We start from the raw sequence: 20,048 nt of genomic DNA, 5'->3' as shown, positions 1-20,048 counted from the left end.
AGCAATAATAAAAGGCAATAATAAAACATAATTCAATCAATCAAGAACAAATACATTCAAAATACAATCTAAAAGCAAGAACAGTAACAAAACAGCACTGGCATCAGAAATGATAACAGTACCAAGTTTTCTCATATGAGTTTTATCAAAAGGGGAAATTCGCACGGTTATCCACGCCCACCAAATCCGAATATACTGTATTTTTCTAAATGCACAAACCACTTCACACATTCATCTCAGACATTATTATAATTAGAATTTAAAACATTTAGATGCTGTTCTTAAAAAAGAGAAAAGAATCAAGGTGACTTACAACAAAATTCAAACATCTAAAACGTTAAATCAGCTCAATAAAACCATTGATAAAATGCCACAAACCAATTGCAGCAAAGCTTGTGAGGTTGTACTATTAATAACGTGTTGGTCGGTGCATTGGACTACAATTCCCATCACTCTATGTTTGCTGGGGATGATTGGAAGTGTAGTCCATATTTAGACGGTATCAGATTCAGGAAGGCTGTACTTTGAGAATTTGATGTACAGCAGAAAGATCTGGTGTCTCTGCGTATAATAAAAGCTACGTCCTGCCTTTCTCTCGTAGATATTCAAGGTAGGTAAGCAATATTGCCATCAAAGCACAGAATGATAGAATCATACAATGGTAGAGTTGGAAGGGTCCTCTTAAGGCCATCGAGTCCAACCCCCTGCTCAATGCAGGAATCCACCCTAAAGCATCCCTGACAGATGGCTGTCCAGCTGCCTCTTGAAGGCCTCTCATGGGGGAGAGCCCACAACCTCTCAAGGTCATGGGTTCCATTGTTGTGCCGCTCTAACAGTCAGGACGTTTTTCCTGATGTCCAGCCGGAATCTGGCTTCCTGTCACTTGAGCCCATTGAGCACAGCTAAACAATTTTTTAAAGTGCTATTAAAATTAATCTTAGAAAAAAGCAACTATCTTGTGCCTGAAAAAATGGGGATAAAAACAGAAGCAATCAAACTGAGCCACTGAAAAGAGAATATCTGATCCAAATTCTCTGAAACGGGAGTTGTGTTTTTCTTGTAAAGTCACCATGTTAAAAGTGTGTGTGTGTGTGTGTGTGTGTGTGTTTATACAAAAGCAAACTTGGCTAACCAGCAAACACTCGAAATAAGTAACAATATACCTAGCCACAATAAAAAATATTTATATTCAACAACGTTTGGAAAACAATCCAGCTGATACACAGTACCCATGTGGAACTAAACTAACAAAATAACACCTCTCTGCAAAGAATTAGCTCACAATCGGTGTGAAAAGTTGCTCATCCTCGTGGCCACAACCGCCCCCGCAAAAGTCCCTGCGGCCTTTTCCCAAGCGCGCATAAAGTCACTCGCCCCGCTGGCCAAGAAACGAAACGGAGGCGAGTTCGAGCCCTCGAAGGCCTCTCGCTGCGTTTGGTTGACTGCACGGAAAGCAACGCCGAATGTCGTGCCAACTGAAAAGTCGGACTCATTTATCCTGGCAGAAAGCTGCTAGCAGCAGTAACAATAGCAGCACAGCGTAAACAGAGGAAAGTGCAGAGTCTTCTGCACCCGTCTGTCTGTCCGTGTATGCCTGGGGGGTCTGTGGGTCTGAGAGCAGCCAACCATCTTTGCCCGCTGCGGTTTTAAGACACTCCCTGGAAGGAAGAGGAGGTGGAGGGAAGGAGGCGCCTTCCCCCTTCCGTCCGCTCTGCCTGCGACGCCTGTTGCTGTCAGTTGAGGCACGGCTATGCGCCTGATCGGTCGGCACGGAGGAGAACTGTCCGGACGCCTTCCCTTGTGGCGGGCAAGGGCTGTGAGCACCGGCAGGCCCTCGCTCTCCGGACTGCCAGCGAGCTCCGACGCCGGCAAGGAGCATCTCCGAGCGCATGGATTGCGCACCACCCCTGCTGGGCTGAGGCCTGGCTGGGCTCCGAAGGCGGCTGCTCTCCGTCCCGCTCCTCTCAGGGTTGTGTCCTCCGCTCCAGAGGGCACGCCGGGCGACGGCCCCCGACAGCAGTAGGCCCAAAGCCATGCAGCATTTCAGCAGGATCCGGAATTTCGTCCTGGAGCTGGACAGAGGCCGGGGCCCCGGGGCGGTCTACCGGGGAGGGGAGCTGCTCTGCGGACGGGTGGTGCTGGAGGTGGCCAAGGCGCTCAAGGTCCGGGCGCTGGTGGTGTGCGCTCGGGGCCTGGCCACTGCGCATTGGCTGGAGAGCAAGAGCATCGGCATGAACACGGTGTACAGCGACTACACCGCCTACGAGACCTACCTACGGAGGAGGCAGCTGCTGATCAGAGGTGAGAGGCCGTTCCTTCTCCTTTATCGATTTGTGAGTCGCCTATCGGCCCTAACAGATCGCCCCGGGCGACTTGCAGTCAAAACGTAAATCCATGTACCATGTTCAGAACTGTCGATCGATTTGAAAACACGTTTAAAACTTGGAAACATGGTTAAAAGTGTATCTTTACGAACCCCTTTCTCTCTCTGACCAACTCCCAGTCCCAGAGGTGTTGACTCAGCTCTTGAAACCGGCCCTGACAACCCTTCCGCTTTCGAAGGGGGACGGCCATTCTGCCTGTTGAAATTAATCTCCATCATTAGCTGCCTTTCCTCGCCACGTTTTTGCCTCCCACCACCCCCAAAACCTGGATTTTAATGGTGAAATCCAACGCCAGGGTCTGAATTTTCGAACGCCGGACGGCCCGGCCGCTGTAGTTCCTTTTGGGCTGTTGACAGTCATCTTGTCAGGGCTGCTGGCAGGAAACGGAGCGCCAAGCTGAGCCTGATAGGTCCGGTTGTTCTGTAGTCGTGTGCGTCAGTGGGGAGAGCTGCTGGGGGTGGGTGGGTGGGTGGGTGGCTGCTTCCTCACGGACGCCTTTGATGAAATTAATCCATTAGAGGAAAGTTGCAGCGCGGCCTGCGTGCCAGCCAAAAGTGGGCGTCAACGTCTCCGAGGCGGCGTTATCGCATGTAGGAAAGGAGCTGCTCTTTAAATGCCAGCGACGCGGTCTGGGTAGCGAAAGCAGACTTTGCGAAGAGTTCTTGATTTCCGGGGTGGGTCTTTTGACGGCCTGTGAGCAGCTTTGGGCCTTCTCTGGAAAATGAAAGCTGGATCTAAACACTGAATGGGATAAGACCGTAAGGACTTAAGAAGAGCCGTGCTGGATCAGACCAAGAGTCCATCTAGTATGGCATTCTGGTCACACCGTGGCTCATGGGACACCCCCAAGCACCCACCCACCCATGTTCCCCAGCAACGACCTCTGATACTGCAGGTGGCACATAGCCATCAGGACTAGTAGCCATGGATAGCCTTCGCCTACAGGAATTTATCCAACCCCCTTTAAAAGACATCCAAATGGGTGGCCATCTCTACCTCCTGTGGCAGTGAGTTCCATGGTTTAACTCTGTGCTGTGTGAAGAAGCCCTTCCTTTCAGCTGTCCTGAATCTTCCAGGACGAAGGCTGGCATGGGCACCTGCCCCCTCAAACCACTCCTGGGAGGGAGCCCCGTTTGCCAGGGCTGGCAGCTTTGCACAAAGAACCCCGGAGTCCTATTTGGTGCCAAACAGGGAGAGGTTCTGACACACCTGGTGCTGCTTTGGCAGGGCTGTCTTTCCCCTTGCAGGTGAGGGAACAAGGGCCTTTGGCTCTGGGACAGGGATGTGTGTTTTGGGGGTGAGTTGATGACTTGGTGGAGGCCGGGTTTGTATCACTTAAGGAACCAGGATTATTTCTAAACGCTCTAAACTGCCTTTCATCCACAAGCGCTCCCAAGACACGACGTTAAACTCAAACTATCAAATCCACAATAAATAGAGATACTGACCGATAGTTCACACTGATGGATGATACATATTTACATCTCATCCAGGCCACACGTACCCATACGGTGACGTATTACGAGACCCATCGGTCTCTTCAGCCCAACAAAAACACCACCGTGAATTCAGTTTCAGAAGCGACGTTTTGAACGGCTGGCGTTTCAACGGGTAGCGTGTTTGCAGTCACTTTCTTCCGCTTCTCTGCTTCCATTCGAGGCCGCTTGTGAAATCAGAGGAGAAAACAACAGCAGCAGCATTTTTTAAAAAAGGCCCTCTTAGGAAAAGAGCAGAGAAAATTAAGATTGGGCCAGTGAGGAAAAAGCGTTGTTTTAAGCAATAAAAATGCAGCCAAAATTCCAAATCTACTTTTCTTTTCCTTTTCTTTTTACACTCTTGGGCTTCTTAAATGCCCACATGGGAAAGTAGGCCTTGAATTCTGTATGAAAAGCTCAAAGGGAACAGGGGGAAGGCTGCTGCTGAATGTGGCCGGGACTCTTGTAGCCTCCAGGCTGTTCCAGAAAAGGCCGCTTGAAGACTCAAGCAGTTCTCTGCCCCGAGGCGTTTCCAGTCTAAACTTCCAGAGGAAAGAGGAAACGAGACCTGCAGAGACAAGTCCGGATGAACGTGAGCAAAATGTAAAGACTTTTATTTTGGATCCGTCGCCATCAGGGAGGAGGGCGGGGAAACGGAGGTCTCCGGCCAAAACATTGCAAGACAGGCTAGGAACAGCTCTACTCTCAGGAGAGATTTGACACTCGCTGTGGAGCCAGCCAGCAAGATCGCTTCCAAAGGGTCCGACCCCGAATCAGCAGATATGTAAACAAGAACTGGACCTGCGCGTCCACTGGGGCCCAATGGAAAAGGTAATTTGGGGGAGGGGGCAGATTTTCAAGGGAGATTTTAGCTGGGGAAGAAAGGGTTAACCCACTCCTTTCCAATCCGATTGGACCTATCCGCAGAAGGGAGTTTGGAAGGAGTGGCACCACCACTAAAAAGGCCCTGTCGTTGGGGGCTGCCTATGTCGCCTCTGAGACTCCGGAGAAGAACAGGAGGACAAAGGAAGAACTTCCACTACACCAGACTCCGCGTTCTCCCTGGAGCAGCACCGACTCCGTCTCCAGCACGTTCTCGTTTCCAGGACCCCTCCTGGGACTCCAGGATACCTGCCCTGGCGCTGTTTGCACAGGGAGGCGTCCGCGCAGAAAGCTCTCTCCCAGAGCTCTTAGCCGGCTCTGTCAATATCCCCCCTCCCGATCCCGCCTGTTAACATGGTGACGCCCTGTGGCTTCTGGGTCAGCCAAGCGGCAGCACCCAAGAGCTCAGAGGGGGCGGGGAAATCCCATCAGCGCTGGGGACTGTCGCTCGTTTCAAGTCAGACCACGGGTCTTTCAACCCCATCATGGCTCTCGCTCACCCGACAGGCAGGGAACAAGTGGGCCCACTCCTCCTTCTCTCCGATCTGGCCCGGAGCGAGAGGCAGGGGATCCCCCAGGTTGCAGTGGGGAAGAGAAGGAGCAACTCCAGGGGGCGCTCTTGTCAGTGGGCCCTCGACAGGTGCCCGGCCATGCGACCCTTGGCCCCTGCACTGCTCCGTTTCTGCAGAGCGGGACGAAGGCCTTTTCGCTTTCTTCTCACTTCCTCACAACGTGCCCCACCATGCCGGCCCTTGTGGTTCTTTTCAGCTGGACTTTTCCCAACCCTGCAGGGGAAAGACCTGGGACCTTTGGCGTGCAACGCACAGGTCCCAGCATGGAGAACTGGCTCCACAAAGCTGCCTTCTACTGATCCCTCTTAGCCAGGATTGTCTACTCCGGTGGCAATTCAGCCCACGAGCTGAATTCAGTTTCAGAAAACATCGGGGGGGGGGGGGGGCGTATTCCAATAGCGGGCGTGGCTGAAGGCAAAATGGGTGGGACTATACTACCAACCGTCCCCCAATGAACAGAAGAACATCAGAAGAGCCCTGCTCCATCCAGTCCAGCACTCTGTGCACACACCGGCCAACCAGCTGTAGACCAGGGACTCACCAGCAGGACATGGTGCAACAGCACCCTCCCACCCATGTTCCCCAGCAACTGGGGCACACAGAGCCATCAGGACTAGTAGCCATGGATCACCTCCTCCAAATGGGTGGCCATCACTACATTTTGTGGTAGAATTTAACTCTGCACCGTGTGAAGAAGTCCTTCCTTTTATTTCTCCTGAATCTCCCACCCATCAGCTTCATGGGAGGACCATGCTGGGTTCTAGTCTTTTGAGAGAGGGAGAAAAAGCACTTCGAGCAAGTACGGTCTCGGGGAGTTCGCACTGAAACGCGAGCCGGGCAGATTTCTCACTCAGCCCCTTCCTGCCGCATTTCACATTCACGGCCGTGCAAAACTCCTTGTGTCTCTCACCATCAGTATGTCCATCTTCCCTTGCTTATCTCTAAAGCGATCCAAAATGCCCTGACCTGGGAGTCCATCCCACTGAAATCAGTGCAGACTTACTTCTGAGTAGACACGCCGGGGGTTGTGCCGTGAATCTGTAAGTCCTTCAGCTTAGAGACCGCTTTCGCTTTGGGGTATCAAGTGCTGGTCACCCTTTCCAGAAGGGGAGCCCAGTTAATGTACTGCAGCAGAAAGAACGTAGCGCCTTAGGGTGCCGTCCTATGCATGCTTAGACAGAAAAAGAAGGTCCTACAACTCCCAGCTGGCTGGGGGATGTTGGGAGTTGTTGTAGGTCTTTTTTTCCTGTCTAAACATGTGCCCTTAAAGATTAATTGATTTATTTTTGCATGTTCAGGGGGTGCATAAGTAGCCCTGGAAAGGATCTTCCACACCCTGGATTAATTCTGCCTATTTGTGCACGTGTGTGTGTTCCTGGTCTCCTAAGCGTCAGCCTTGCCTTTTGCAAAGGGCCCAGTGCTCTTCAACATTTTTATTAATGATTTGGACGAGGAGGTGCAGAGAACGCTGATCAAATTTGCAGATGACACAAAATTGGGTGGGATAGCTAATACCCTGGAAGACAGAAACAAACTTCAAAGTGATCTTGATAGGCTGGAGCGCTGGGCTGAAAACAACAGAATGGAATTTAATAGGGATAAATGCCAAGTTCTACATCTAGGAAACAGAAACCAAATGCACAGTTACAAGATGGGGGATACTTGGCTCAGCAATACTACAAACGAGAAGGATCTTGGAATTGTTGTAGATCACAAGCTGAATATGAGCCAACAGTGCGATGTGGCTGCAAGAAAGGCAAATGCTATTTTGGGCTGCATGAATAGAAGTATAGCTTCCAAATCACGTGAGGTCCTGGTTCCTCTCTATTTGGCCCTGGTTAAGCCTCATCTAGAGTATTGCGTCCAGTTCCGGGCTCCACAATTCAAGAAGGACGCAGACAAGCTGGAGCGTGTTCAGAGGAGGGCAACCAGGATGATCAGGGGTCTGGAAACAAAGCCCTAAGAAGAGAGACTGAAAGAACTGGGCACGTTTAGCCTGGAGAAGAGAAAACGGAGGGGAGACATGCGAGCACTCTTCAAATACTTGAAACACAGAGGAGGGCCAGGATCTCTTCTCAATTCTCCCAGAGTGCAGGACATGGAATAACGGGCTCAAGTTAAAGGAAGCCAGATTCCAGCTGGACATCAGGAAAAACTTCCTGACTGTTAGAGCAGGACGACAATGGAATCAGCTACCTAGGGAGGTTGTGGCCTCTCCCACACTAGAGGACTTCAAGAGGCAGCTGGACAACCATTTGTCAGGGATGCTTTAGGGTGGATTCCTGCCTTGAGCAGGGGGTTGGACTGGATGGCCTTGTAGGCCCCTTCCAACTCTGCTCTTCTATGGTTCCATGAAAGTCACAAGACAAACTGAACGAACTGCTCATGTCAGCAGAAAGGCCAAACGTCCGCGCGCATGCCATGCTCCCTCTCCTCCATGAGAGGTCAGAGCGTGCCCAAGAGTTGATGCAAACTTCCTTCCTTCAAAAACCAAGGGTGCATCTGTCCTGCCGTCCTTCTCCTCACATGCAAAACCCCGGTTTCCTTTAGGGTCGAGGCACGTGAAGCGAATCCATGCTCTGCCTCATCGCCACGAGCACAGCACAGACCCCTTTAATAAGAAAGTTGCACTTCTAAACTCCGCCTTTCTGCTTATTTGGAAGCAAGATACCTGAGCGTTCCACGCGACCCGCATCTCTAGTTTTACGGGCGCGGAGAGGTGGAAGATATTTGACATATGTCACACATCACATTTTCTGATCTGCGCACCTGCTTTTAAAATTATTGATTGATTTGATTTGCAACCTGTTTTTCTATTGAGAAAAGATGGCACTCAAGGCAGCTCATAGCCACAAATAAAACTGGATGAAGACGGTAATAAAATGAATGCATTAAACCTCCATTAAAACCACAAGTGAGACAGAATTATGTCTAATAGCTGTGGAGACGTTCTGATCTGACCGGTTAGGGCAGATTTGTCACTCCTGTCTTGCGATGAGATTTGGTTTTAAGCAAATAAGGATTGATTGATTGATTGATTGATTATCGATTGATTGGTTAGCACATGCAAAATGGTTTTTTTTGCTCTGGAATGCTTAACACATCACGCCAGTCCTTTTCCAGCTTCATTGGCTGCCAGTCCAGGTCCGGGCCCGATTCAAAGTGCTGGTATTAACATTTAAAGCCCTAAACAGCTTGGGGCCAGGCTATCTGAAGGAACGCCTCCTCCCGTATGTACCTGCCCGGACCCTAAGGTCATCCTCAGGGGTCCTTCTCCTCGAGCCCCTGCCAAAGGAAGTGAGGTGGGTGGCTACCAGGAGCAGGGCCTTCTCTGCTGTGGCACCCCGGCTGTGGAATGAGCTCCCTAAAGAGGTTCGCTTGGCACCTACGTTATATGTTTTTAGACGCCAGGTGAAGACCTTTTTATTCTCCCAGCATTCTATAAATGCTGTTTTATTATCACAGTCTATAAATAAATTTTAACTTGGTGTTTTAAATTTGTAATTTTGCATTGCTGCTGTTTTTATCTGGTTGAGCTTTTATATTGTATTTTATATTATGGTTTTATACTGTTGTTTTATACTTTGAATGTTTTTAATTTTTGTGAACGGCCCAGAGAGCTCCAGCTATTGGGTGGTATAGAAATGTAATAAATAAATAAATAAATAAATAATATTTTGCATAGGGTTTATGCTCAGCAAATGCCTGGTTCCCCCTGAGAATTCCTATAACATTTCCCTGGTATGCTGCTACACATCCCTCGTGGTTAGTCATGGTTGCTTCTGGTGGAGCTCCGTGTTTAGAAGCAGTATACCTGAGTAGGACACGCGGGAGATACACAGGAGGGTGAGACGGTGGCCTTCGCGCCTTGCTACAGCCTGGCCTTGCTCTGACCTCTGTTGGAAACAAGATACTCTTTTAGACGGATCGTTAGGGTTCCACGCTAAAGCCAGCCTTGGTGGATTTAGAGACGCCCTCCAAATGTTGTGGTTTCCTACTCCCAGCCTTCCTGGTCGTTGGCCATCAGCTGTGGCTGATGGGAGTTGAAGTCCCCAACACCTACAGAGCACTGGTCTAGCCCCGCCCTGGACAAGAGGAAGAGGCTGCACTTGTCGGTTTTTCCCTCTGGTTTCCCTGGGGAAAGCCCTACCAGGCCAGGCGCTGGCCGGCTTCCAGAGGGAGGGTGGTGCAGCCTCCCACGGAGGCCACGGCCGTGTGGGTGCTGTGACACGCCCCTGCTCCAGATTCCAGGCCCTGTTTGCCATCTGGGAAAACACCGGACCTGCCTGCCTGCCTTTGGGCCACCCACCTTTCTGCTCTTTCCAAAGCACCTTTGGCCCGGAGCCTGTTGCTGAGAAGGTCTTGGCGGAGAGGTTGTACGTAGTCCCTGTACAGAGCGCTGTTGCTGCTGCTGCTGTTTTTCTGTTGCTGCGTTTTTATTTCTGTCCTGTAATCCGCCCAGATAGTTTTTTTGTTGTTGGGCAGAGGACGCGAGCGAATACAGTAAGCAAACTAAGTAGCTGGACGTGTAACTTAGGCGAGGAAGGGCTCCACGGGAGACCTGTTAGCCAGGGCTGTAAGGAGGTGGTCAGCCAGAGAATTTTGTATCATCGAAGAGTCTTGTGGCACCTGAAAGTCTGGCCCATTTATTCCGGCAGAAGCTTCCGTGGATGCTGCTCGCTTCACCCAATGCATGAAGCGTGCTAAAGCGGAGAGTGTCTGCAAACAATTCTGCCAGAAGAAATGAGTCTTCCAAGTATCACATGTCTCTTGGTCGTTTTTTGCTGTCACAGGCAGTCCAATGCACTTAGAGGCCACCAGATTGGGGATGATGGGTGCCAGCTGAGGATCTTGGGAGTTGCAGCCCAATCCATTTTTGGAGGGCACAGGTCGAGGAAGCTGGTGCTGTCTGGGAATGATGGGTGTTGCAATCCAACGCACCTGAGGATGACTAGCACCAGCTAGGGATGATGGGACATGCAGTCCAAGTTATGGGGTGGCAGCCCAAGAGAACTGGGGGTGGGGGGCATCTTGTCCAACCCCTTTGGAGAGAGCCCTGCTGGCTGGGGCTGATGGGAGCTGCAGTCCCGCGCGTTGGGAGGTCTCCCTGGCAGGTCTCGGTCCTTGTGGAGGAAAGTTTATCCGGGCCCTGATCTCCCCCCGCGGCTCTCGCGGAGCGCCGGACTGGCCCGGCCGGAGACGGGGGCGGGGGCGGGGGCAGCTGCTCGGCCTTGTTTTGCCAGGGCTGCTCCCCCGCCCCGCCCCCTCCTCGAGCCGCCCCCTCGCCGGCGCTGATTGGCTGCCCGTCCTGCGGGGGCGCGGCCGGGAGTGCCCCGCCCGGTAAAAGGGCGCTCGGCGCCGGAGCAGCTCCAAAGCGCCACCAGCCCCGAGCCCGTGCGTGTGTGGTGGTGCCGCCGCTAGCCAGCGCTGCTCGTCTCCCCAGTCTCCTGCCTCCGTCGCTCCGCGGCTGCAGCCGGCCCGCGCCGGACTCCGCCGCCCGCTCCTCTGCGCCGGACTCCGCCGCCCCCCAGTCCCCAGCCCCCGTCGCCGCGTGCGCGCGCGCGCGGCCATGCTCTTCGACCGGCTCAAGCGCTTCGCGGTGCTGCTGGACTGCCCGGAGCTGGCGCCGCCGCCGGTCTTCAGCTCGGGCGAGAGCGTGGCCGGCCGGGTGCTGCTGGAGCTGAGCGGCGAGGCGCGCCTGGGCGCCCTCCACGTGCACGCGCTGGGCTGCGCCAAGGTCCACTGGAGCGAGTCGCGCTCGGCCGGCTCCAGCACCGCCTACACGCAGAGCTACAGCGACCAGGTGGACTTCCTCAGCCACCGCGAGACGCTGCTCGCGCCGCCAGGTACGGCCGGCCCCGGAGCGCGGGCAGAGCGCCGCCGCCGCGGGCGAGGCTCCTCGGGCGGGTGGGAGCGTAGTTCGGGGACACCCGCTCGGCACCCGGCTTCTCCAGGGGGATCGCGCGCTGCTAGCCTCTGAGCTCGTGCAGAGCGCCGCTCCTTCGGCCCTCTTGTAAGCGTCGCGCGCGCGCGCCCCGGGGTGGAGGGCGGGCCAGGCCAGGCGCTTTCGGCTCACCCCTGCCAGCGCTCCGGAGAAGCGAAGTGCAGGCAGGGCTGCCCGGTCCCCCGGCTCGGCTTAGGGGTCGGACCCTGCTCCTGCCCCCTCGGCCGCCCCCTGAAAACGCCACGCGGGGCGCCCGGAGACCGCGCCTGACAGGTGGGGCGGGCTGGGCCGGGGGTCCCCAGAAGTCAGGCGGAGGAGGAGGGGGCCTCCCACGACCAGCAGGGCCCTGAGGCTCAGCCAGGGGATTTGCGAGCAGCCCGGGACCCGTGGCCGGGTCTTTGGCCCCGTGGCCTGTGTCAGAGGAACGTGGGGCTCTTCTGTAACGGAGGATAAACCGTCCCACGGGGGAGCCAGCCTCTCGGGTGACTCTCTGCCTTTGCTGCTGCTGCCCCTCCTGCGGTGCGTGTGGCCCGCAAGGCCTTTGGCCTCCCCCCGCCCCCCGCCCCGTGGCGCTGCCTTTCCGTCCTTTGGCTTCTGCACAGCAAACTCGCCAGGCCTTGGAGAGGGGTGGGAGGGGGAGCCCCCCACACAGCCACGCCGAGGGAGGCCCGCTGCTGACTTCTGCTTCTGTCCCCCACAGACCACGGAGGCGTCACCGTCCTGCAGGCCGGCCGGCACGAGTTCCCTTTCACTTTCCAGCTGCCAGAGTAAGTCCCCGCTGCCAGCGGCTTCCCTCTCTTCCAAAGACGGGGAGGGGGGCGGTCTTCAGCCCGTCTCCCGTGGTGGTGGTGGTGGGGCACAGCCGGAGCCTCGCCCGGGCCTTCACGCCCGCTCTCTCTGCCACAGCACCCTGGCCACCTCCTTCGAAGGGAAACACGGCAGCGTCCGCTACTGGGTGAAGGCCAAGCTCCACCGCCCCTGGTGCTCTGTCAAGCGGGCCAAGAAGGAGTTCACCGTCATCGAGCCCATCGACATCAACACGCCTGCGTTGCTGGTGAGCTTCAGGACGGGGCGGCTGGGTGGCCTGGGCAAGGCGGCTCTCCTTTCCAGAGGGCTCCTTGTTGGGGGTGGGTGGGGTGGTCCTCCCTCTTTAAAAATGAGCCCTCCCTCCCTCCCTCCCTCCCTAATGCGCTGGACTGAGGCTGGGCTGAAGCCTGAAAAGGTCCCGCTCGGTTCGGTAGCGTTCAGTTTGCACAGCCGAAGGCAGACGAGAAAATCCATTTTAGTTCCATTTCCGGTTCCATTTCAGGCCCTCCCTTCCTCCCAAGGATTGCAACTCCCATCATCCCCAGGCATTCCATCACATCTGGGGGGCACAGGTTGGGGAGCTGTCTCTAGCTGGTTCTCTTTTGAAAGGGGCACCCAGTGTCGGACTCTGTGTTTACTTGCCTGGTTCTGGCCGGCACTTTTGGCCACCGTGGCTAGTAGCCACCCAGGGGACCCATTCACCACAAAATTGACTGGGCATGTGGGGATCCAGAAACAGGAGGAATGATCAAGCACCTGATTTAAACCTTTAAAATAAATTTTTTAAAAATGAGCGTCCTGCAGCAGGGAGTTCCACAGTTTGATTATGCCCCAGCGTTCCTTTTTCGTGCGTCAAATGTCCAGGTTTAATTCTACGCTCCTTTTGAGTATGACTAAGCAATCGCCCGACATCATTTCTCTCCCCGCTAAACCCACCCTCCGCTTCGCTGAAAGTCTCTTTCCTTAAAATTGAAAGAGAAACAGGCTGCTGATGAAGCATTTCTCTCTTCCTCCCGACAGGCTCCTCAGGCCGGCGCCAAAGAGAAATTGGCCCGGGTCTGGTACGGCAGCCGCGGCCAGGTCTCGGTCTCCGCCAAGATCGACCGGAAAGGCTACACCCCAGGTGATCTATGGGGCCCCTCTTGATCACAGGTCCAGGAGGGAGGGGGAGTTCTTTCTTTCCCCTCACCCGTGGCCCTGCATGTGCCCAGCCCTGGGTGCGCGGGTGGCCTGAGACCCAGCGGGCCGACGTAGCGGTGCCGGGGGCGTGGGTGTCCCCCCAAAGATCCCTAACCCAAACAGCCACCAAAATTCTTTTGGGGGCTCCTCCCGGGGACCCTTCTTTCCCCGTCCTTGGGGCAGGAGGCGAGAGGGGCATGCCAGGTGGAGACTTGTGGGGCGACTCCTCCTCCTCTCACGCCTCCCCGCCACGATTCCTCCGGCAGGCGAGGTCATCCCCATCTTCGCCGAAATCGACAACTGCACCACCCGCTCCGTGGTGCCCAAGGCCGCCATCATCCAGACGCAGACCTTCATCGCCCGCGGCACCCGGAAGCAGAAGAAGTCCGTGGTGGCCAGCATGGCCGGGGACTCCATCGCTGCGGGGAAGCGAGAAGTGTGGCACGGCCGGGCCCTCAAGATCCCCCCCGTGGGGCCCTCCATCCTGCAGTGCCGCATCATCCACGTGGAGTACGCGCTCAAGGTGAGGGCTGGACCGGGCTCCCACTGATTCTGCGAGGCGGAGAGAGACGAGGGACTCCTAGGCCCAGACCAAAGGCGTATCTGGTCTGTTCCCACACGACCAGAAAACTCGCTGGTGTTCCCCAGTGTACTGCCTCTGATACTGCAGCTGGCGTAGAACTGTCAGGACCATGGAGAACCACCTTCTCCCCTTCTAAAGCCAGCCACGTTTGTTTATTTTTAATTTGTTGTTACATTTCCATCCTGCCTTTTTTCCTCTTTGAAGGAGCCCAAGGGGGGGGGGTTTACACAATCCTCCTCTCCGTTTTATCCTCACAACAACCACCCTGTGAGGTAGTTCAGGGACAGACCCAAAGTCCGCCACTGAGCTTCAGCGCTGAGCGGGGACTCGAACCCAGCTCTTCCCAGGCCAACGTTCTCACCATGACCCCGGTTGGCGGCTCTCTGCGCCCTGGCAAACACGTACGCCCAACTTTCTTCGAAAGAGCGCAAAGCAGCTGACGACGTCATAAAGCCACAACTTAACCATTTAAAACCACAAAACAAAGAATTTAAAAGCATCAACTGCAACTGATGTATAAACTGTTAAAAGCAGCGGCAGAAAACAATATACCACTAACCATACGGCAGCAAGGAATGTTTTAATCTTTTAAGCTGCCTTGGGAAAAAGGCGGGATAGTAATAATAATAGTAATAATAATAAATCAATCATAAGATGTCCTTTTACTGACTTCTAAAAGGCCAGGGTAAGCCGGGCCTCCCCCAGGGAAGCCTCCTCATGGCAAACCCCATGGTTGAAAACTGCCCTCTAATACATGTGGGGGGTATATTGGCTCAGCCTCGTTAATCATCCCAAAAGCCTTGCCAAGTTCCTAGCCCATATGGTTGTGACTGTAGGCTTGGGGAGCAGCGTGTGGCAAAACCCACATTCGCTGCACCAGGGGCAGGCGGGAAGTCGATCCTCAGGTGTTTGGACTTCAATTCCCAGCATTCCTGACTGTTGGCCGTGCTGGTAGGGGCTTACTGGGTGTTGGAGTCCCAAACCTTTGGAGATCTTGTTTCTGCCCAGCGCTGCATTGATTCATTTTAAATCACGGGTGGGCAGCCTTTCCCTTGACCCTTCCTAAAACTGAGATTTTTAGGAAGGGTCAAGGACCTGGAAGAAGGACGTCTCTCTCCATGAGAGAGAGAAAAAGGAGGCTTCTCCACGAGATACAAAAACAACCCCTTTCCTCTCCCCTGGCAGGTGTGCGTAGACATCCCCGGGACGTCGAAGCTGCTCCTGGAGCTGCCCCTGGTGATCGGGACAATCCCCCTGCACCCGTTCGGAAGCCGCACGTCCAGCGTCAGCAGCCAGTACAGCGTCAATCTGGATTGGATCCGGATGGGAATCACCGACCAACCTGAGGGTAAGCATCTTCTCAGGGGCAGGACACACACTCAGCCCTCCCTGGTTCTGAACACGGACCAAGCTTCTTCACGCAATAAGGACTAGAAACTTGGTTTTCACATCGAGTTAAAGGTTTTGTAACGGATGCTCAGTCCTGCATCGGACTTGGGGGGCAGTCAGGGTAAAGCGCGGAGCCCGGACGCTGGGCCCTTCTCAGCGGGGGGCATTCTCATCTGAACACCCGTCTGTTTCTCCTCTCAGCTCCACCGGACTACTCCACCGTTGTGTCTGGCGAGGAACTCATCGAGAACTTGTCCCCTCCCCGCCAGGATGAGCCCTCCGGCATCGTGGAGGGGCCCTTCTTTGCCTACATCCAAGAATTTCGCTTCCGGCCCCCTCCTCTCTACTCAGAGGTGAGGGCATGGCTCCATCGGGGTTGTCTCTTGGTCTCTTTGGAAGGGGCCGTTCTGTAACGCAGCCTTCCCCCAATGTGACATCCTCCAGATGTGTCGGAGGGCGTCCATCACATCTGGAGGATGTCACATTGGGAGACGGTGACTCTAATAGTTACCATCGCGCCTAGCCAGGGTGTTTTCCTTCGGGTGTTTTTGCGGGGTGCGCGGTGCTTCCTCAGGGTGCCTGCTCCTAACGTCTCGCCCTCCTCGCCCCCCACCAGGTGGACCCCAACCCTCCCTCCGACAACTCGATCCGCCCGCGCTGCATGACCTGCTGAAGGAAGCACTGCCCTGACTTGTGATCAAGGTTAGAACGGAGATCCCTTTTTCTGGGCTGAAGAGGCCGGCCCCGGCGACCGGGAGTGCGAGGCGGAGGACAGGCCTCCGTCCCCAGAAGCGAGGGGCGGGTCGCGCCCTCCCACTGGTGCTGCGCATGGGACTCTCCACGGAGCCAATGTGGGCTTGACCGGCGACGGCGAAAGGGAGAGACGGCCGCGGTCCTTGACCCCACGCGTTGTGCGACGGACAGCCATGCGTTTGCAGCGTCCTCCGGTCCTGGTGCCAAGCGCTGCCCCCCCTAGACTTGCAGGGTGGGTTTTCACACGCGCCACCCCTCCACGGAAGCAGCGGAGCCTGTCCGGCCTGCTCCTCTCAGGATTTTGGGATTCCATCTGTGCCTTGTAGAAGGAAGCCGGCCAGACGCCTCCGGGGAGAATTTCTGCCGTTGTGACTCAGCGGCGTTATCGGAACCTTCTGACATTTTCGGGTCACTCAGTTTGGTTTCTCTTTTCCGACTGGTCCAACCTGCTGTCACCCGTGGGAACGAGCAGCAGGGACAGGGGAGACCCCAGGAAGTGGTTCCGCCCCAACCCAAAAGAACAAACCGGGGGTTGGTAATGGTGTGGTATGACACAGGGGTGTGTGGCTGTGTGTACATCCTCCCCCACAACACACTTTTCAGGGAGTTGTCTGTTTTTTAAACCACAGAGGAGCAAGGGGGCAATTCACAGTCATTGCCTCTTGTTGGTGGGTATTTGAGATCCCTGCATCAGGTGCTCAACTTTCAGCCTCAGTTCACTGCTGCCTTCGAACGCCCAAAGACCCCCGTCTGTTTGCAGGAGGGAGCGATGTGAGAGACAGAGAGAGATTTAATTGTTGGTGGGAGGGATCCGTTGCCTTCTCTGCAGGACTTTTAAAGGGAGTCTTCAGCTGCAATGGAGCAGTGGAAAACTGGTCCCGTGAAAACAGTTGCAAGGGGTGATAAAAGGCCCTTTGCAAAGGAGGGTTTTTTTGGGGGGGGTGCTCCCCCCTTTTCAGGATGGGCCAAGATCCGGCAAACAAGCGTGCGACTCCCTCTCTGAATTGCATTCCATATGCTTCAAACAGACCAACGTTCCCCGAGCGAGTGTGGCGTTTCCCCCTCCTCACTGGGCCAGTAAAACTCCCTTTTTGTATCTCTTTTCTGATATGCCCTGGTTTGGACACAGACTTATTGTAAGAGACGATTTCTAGATTCGTATTTTATACACTTGCTGCCTTTAAGCTGTTTGGAAACAAAGCTATTTTTGTGTGCGTGTCTTTCTCAGAAGTCCTGGCTTTTGTACAAGCGTTGACATTAAACTTGTGAAACTTCTCAACGATCTGGATTCTCCTGGGTTTCTTTCCACCACCCCAAAGTTGGGGCGCTTTATAAACTCAGCAGGATGTCTTATTCCACACACTCTTCACCCTTGCCTGGATTTCTGCCCAGTGTTTTTCTCGGAAGAGGCTCACATCAGATGCAGTCCTACAAAAACAAGTCATAAATACATCAAATTGAAAGCAACACCGTCTGACTAATGCTTGGGCCTGTAAGAACAGCAGAAGAGCCCTGCTGGATCAGTCCAAAAGACCAGAGTTCTGTTCACACAGGGCCCAACCGCACCCTCCCACCCATGTTCCCCAGCAACTAGTGTACATAGGTTTACTGACACATTTTAGCTGCTCTTTTATTCCAATTTTTCTGACTCCATGACATCCGTTGGGAGTTGCGGTGATCAGAACCGTCTCCCGTATCCCAAGCGTAGCTGCGCCATCGCTTTGCATATTGCCGGTTGGATTTTGACGCCTTTCTTAAGCACTTTGGCATGGGTGGCTGGGGGATTCTGGGAGTTGTAGTCCAACAAATCAGGAGCTATTCCTGGAAGGGGTGAGCTGAGATAAACCACTCCTTGGTTCCTGTAGCTTTCCAGGCATGTAGGACTGGGTGTCCTTTTCTCCGTGCCCTACATGCTGGACGTCTGGGACGTCGGGACATCTTGTATCCAGCAGGTCACTTGGTCAGGCGTTGAACCGGTTGGAACGCTGCCTGCCACCAAAACAGGACCTGGGTGAAAGGGAGGGGGGCATCCCTTAGAAGCGGAGGTGCGGCCTCCGTCCGCCCAGCCCGGAATCCCCTGGTGGTGTCACAATAAGCGACTGTTGCGTTATTAACTCTTCCGTGCTCCTGGACGTGAGAGGGTCTAAACCTCCAAAAAGGGGATACACTTCACGGCTGGCTTTGTTCTTGATCTGCTGAGCCTTGGATAGGTTTTTCCTATTCCAGAATTCGGCACAATTTTGCTCCCATCCCAAGAAAAATAAAGACTTAAGACTGCACATGAGTACTTGTCAGGGGAGTTTTTCTCCGGAGAAGAAACGGCCTGTTTATTTTCCTTATCCACTTGTACATTTGACACAATCAGACAGGGGTTCAATAGTGACTGGGAGTAGCCTTCCGTTTGCTACAGAAAGCCGTTCTTGTACTTTCAGTGTTGGTGGAGACAATCTGGCCCTTGTCGATTCAATTCCCAATTAGGAGTGAGTCACACCCACTTTGGTCTCTTTTCACCAGATCTCATTTTCATTTTTGCTCCGTACGCAGCACACCTCTTCTTCGCCTGGCTACTGGGAACACCCTGTCCGCTCCCCCTTCCTCCTGTCTGTATCGCTTTATATGCAGTGATGGACTTTGTGCCATTCTGGATCAGACCAAAGGTCCATCTAGTCCAGTGTTCTGTTCGCACTGTGGAGCAAGAGTGCAACAGCAGCCTCCAACTTCTCTCCCCCAGTATCCTGCCTCCGATACTGGCGGTAATAAATAGCCATCATGACTAATAGCCATTGATAGCCTCATCCTCTGTGAATTTGTCTAGCCCCCTTTGGAAAGTCATCCAAGTTCATAAAATCATAGAATAGTAGAGTTGGAAGGGGCCTATAAGGCCATCAAGTCCGACCCCCTGCTCCATGCAGGAATGCACCATAAAGCATCCCTGACCAATGGCTGCCCAGCTGCCTCTTAAAGGCCTCTAGTGTGGGAGAGCGTACAACCTCCCTAGGTCACTGGTTCCATTGTTGTACTGCTCCAACCATCATGAAGTTTTTCCTGATGTCCAGCGGAATCTGGCTTCCTGTCACTTGAGCCCGTTATTCCGTGTCCTGCACTCTGGGAGGATCAAGAAGTGATCCTGGCTCTCCTCCCTGTGACAACCTTTCAAGTATTTGAGGAGTGCTATCATGTCTCCCCTCAATCTTCTCTTCTCCAGGCTAAACATGCCCAGTTCTTTCCGCCCCTCCTCGTAGGGCTTTGTTTCCAGACCCCTGATCATCCTCATTGCCCTCCTTTGAACACACTCCAGCTTGTCTGCATCCTTCTTGAAGTGTGGCGCCCAGAACTGGACGCAATACTCAAGCTGAGGCCTAACCAGGGCCGAAGAGAGGGGAACCCATACCTTGCGCTATTTGGGCGGTATCCTTCTATTCATGCAGCCCAAAATAGCCTTTGCCTTTCTTGCAGCCATATCACACTCTTGGCTCACATTCAGCTGGAGATCTACAACAATTCCAAGATCCTTCTTGCTTGTGGTATGGCTGAGTTAAAGGCATCTGGTTGAACAAACCCTACTTTCGTCTGTCCTGACTCTCCCACCGTGTGCGAATTTGGATGAACCATTGGGAGGAAAATTCCTGGGCTCAGTGGAGTCTCTCCGCGGTCAGTCGAGACCTGTTGGCGCCTCAGGTGGCTTTGAAGATCTCTAAGCTCTTAGATAAGAAGACGGGTGTTTGGGGCGTGCGCCTTGGGTCTGTTCCCCCGTGGCTCCCTTCGTCTTCTTCCCTTATCTACACAGCCTGGAAACTCCAGACAGACGGACATTCTCCACAGCCCATTTATTTATAAACTGCGTTTCCCATCATGCATTGCACTCAAAGCGCTTGTGAAACACAACAGCATACAGTTATTCCACAATCCCCTACCCAACTGCAGATATTTTAAAGCGCATCCCAAATGTGAATAACCAGGGGGTGCGTCAACAGATCAGTTCGTGATCTCCAAGGGAAGCTCACTGACTGGTTCCTCTCTATTCGGCCCTGGTTAGGCCTCATCTAGAGTATTGCGTCCAGTTCCGGGCTCCACAATTCA

The 20,048-nt window shown here is 54.0% G+C and overlaps 1 protein-coding gene across 2 annotated transcripts; it reads left to right on the top strand.

Moving 5' to 3' along the window:
- The first annotated feature begins 1,713 nt into the window (after positions 1-1,713).
- Positions 1,714-17,250, top strand: ARRDC2 (arrestin domain containing 2). Of its 2 annotated transcripts, none has more exons than XM_063147165.1 (8): positions 1,714-2,301; positions 11,958-12,024; positions 12,164-12,311; positions 13,085-13,187; positions 13,510-13,766; positions 15,012-15,174; positions 15,417-15,568; positions 15,832-17,250. In XM_063147165.1, exons 1-8 carry the CDS (start codon positions 2,034-2,036, stop codon positions 15,886-15,888), a joined length of 1,215 nt encoding a protein of 404 aa, XP_063003235.1. In that variant the 5' UTR covers positions 1,714-2,033; the 3' UTR covers positions 15,889-17,250. The 2 variants fall into 2 exon arrangements, with proteins under 2 accessions (XP_063003235.1, XP_063003234.1); XM_063147164.1 differs by lacking the exon at positions 1,714-2,301 and adding an exon at positions 10,870-11,159.
- Positions 17,251-20,048: the final 2,798 nt, after the last annotated feature.

Source organism: Elgaria multicarinata, chromosome 23 (assembly GCF_023053635.1).
Source record: "Elgaria multicarinata webbii isolate HBS135686 ecotype San Diego chromosome 23, rElgMul1.1.pri, whole genome shotgun sequence".
NCBI lineage: Eukaryota > Metazoa > Chordata > Lepidosauria > Squamata > Anguidae > Elgaria > Elgaria multicarinata.
This window is presented reverse-complemented; position numbering and strand designations above follow the sequence as displayed.

What these genes read in the sequence shown, in the direction of transcription:
- ARRDC2 (XM_063147164.1), top strand. Translation starts at nt 10,883, where the DNA reads ATGCTCTTCGACCGGCTCAAGCGCTTCGCGGTGCTGCTGGACTGCCCG. An exon ending in GACGCTGCTCGCGCCGCCAG is followed by an intron (nt 11,160 to 11,957) that starts GTACGGCCGGCC and finishes TGTCCCCCACAG; the next exon opens with ACCACGGAGGCGTCACCGTC. An exon ending in CCCCTCCTCTCTACTCAGAG is followed by an intron (nt 15,569 to 15,831) that starts GTGAGGGCATGG and finishes GCCCCCCACCAG; the next exon opens with GTGGACCCCAACCCTCCCTC.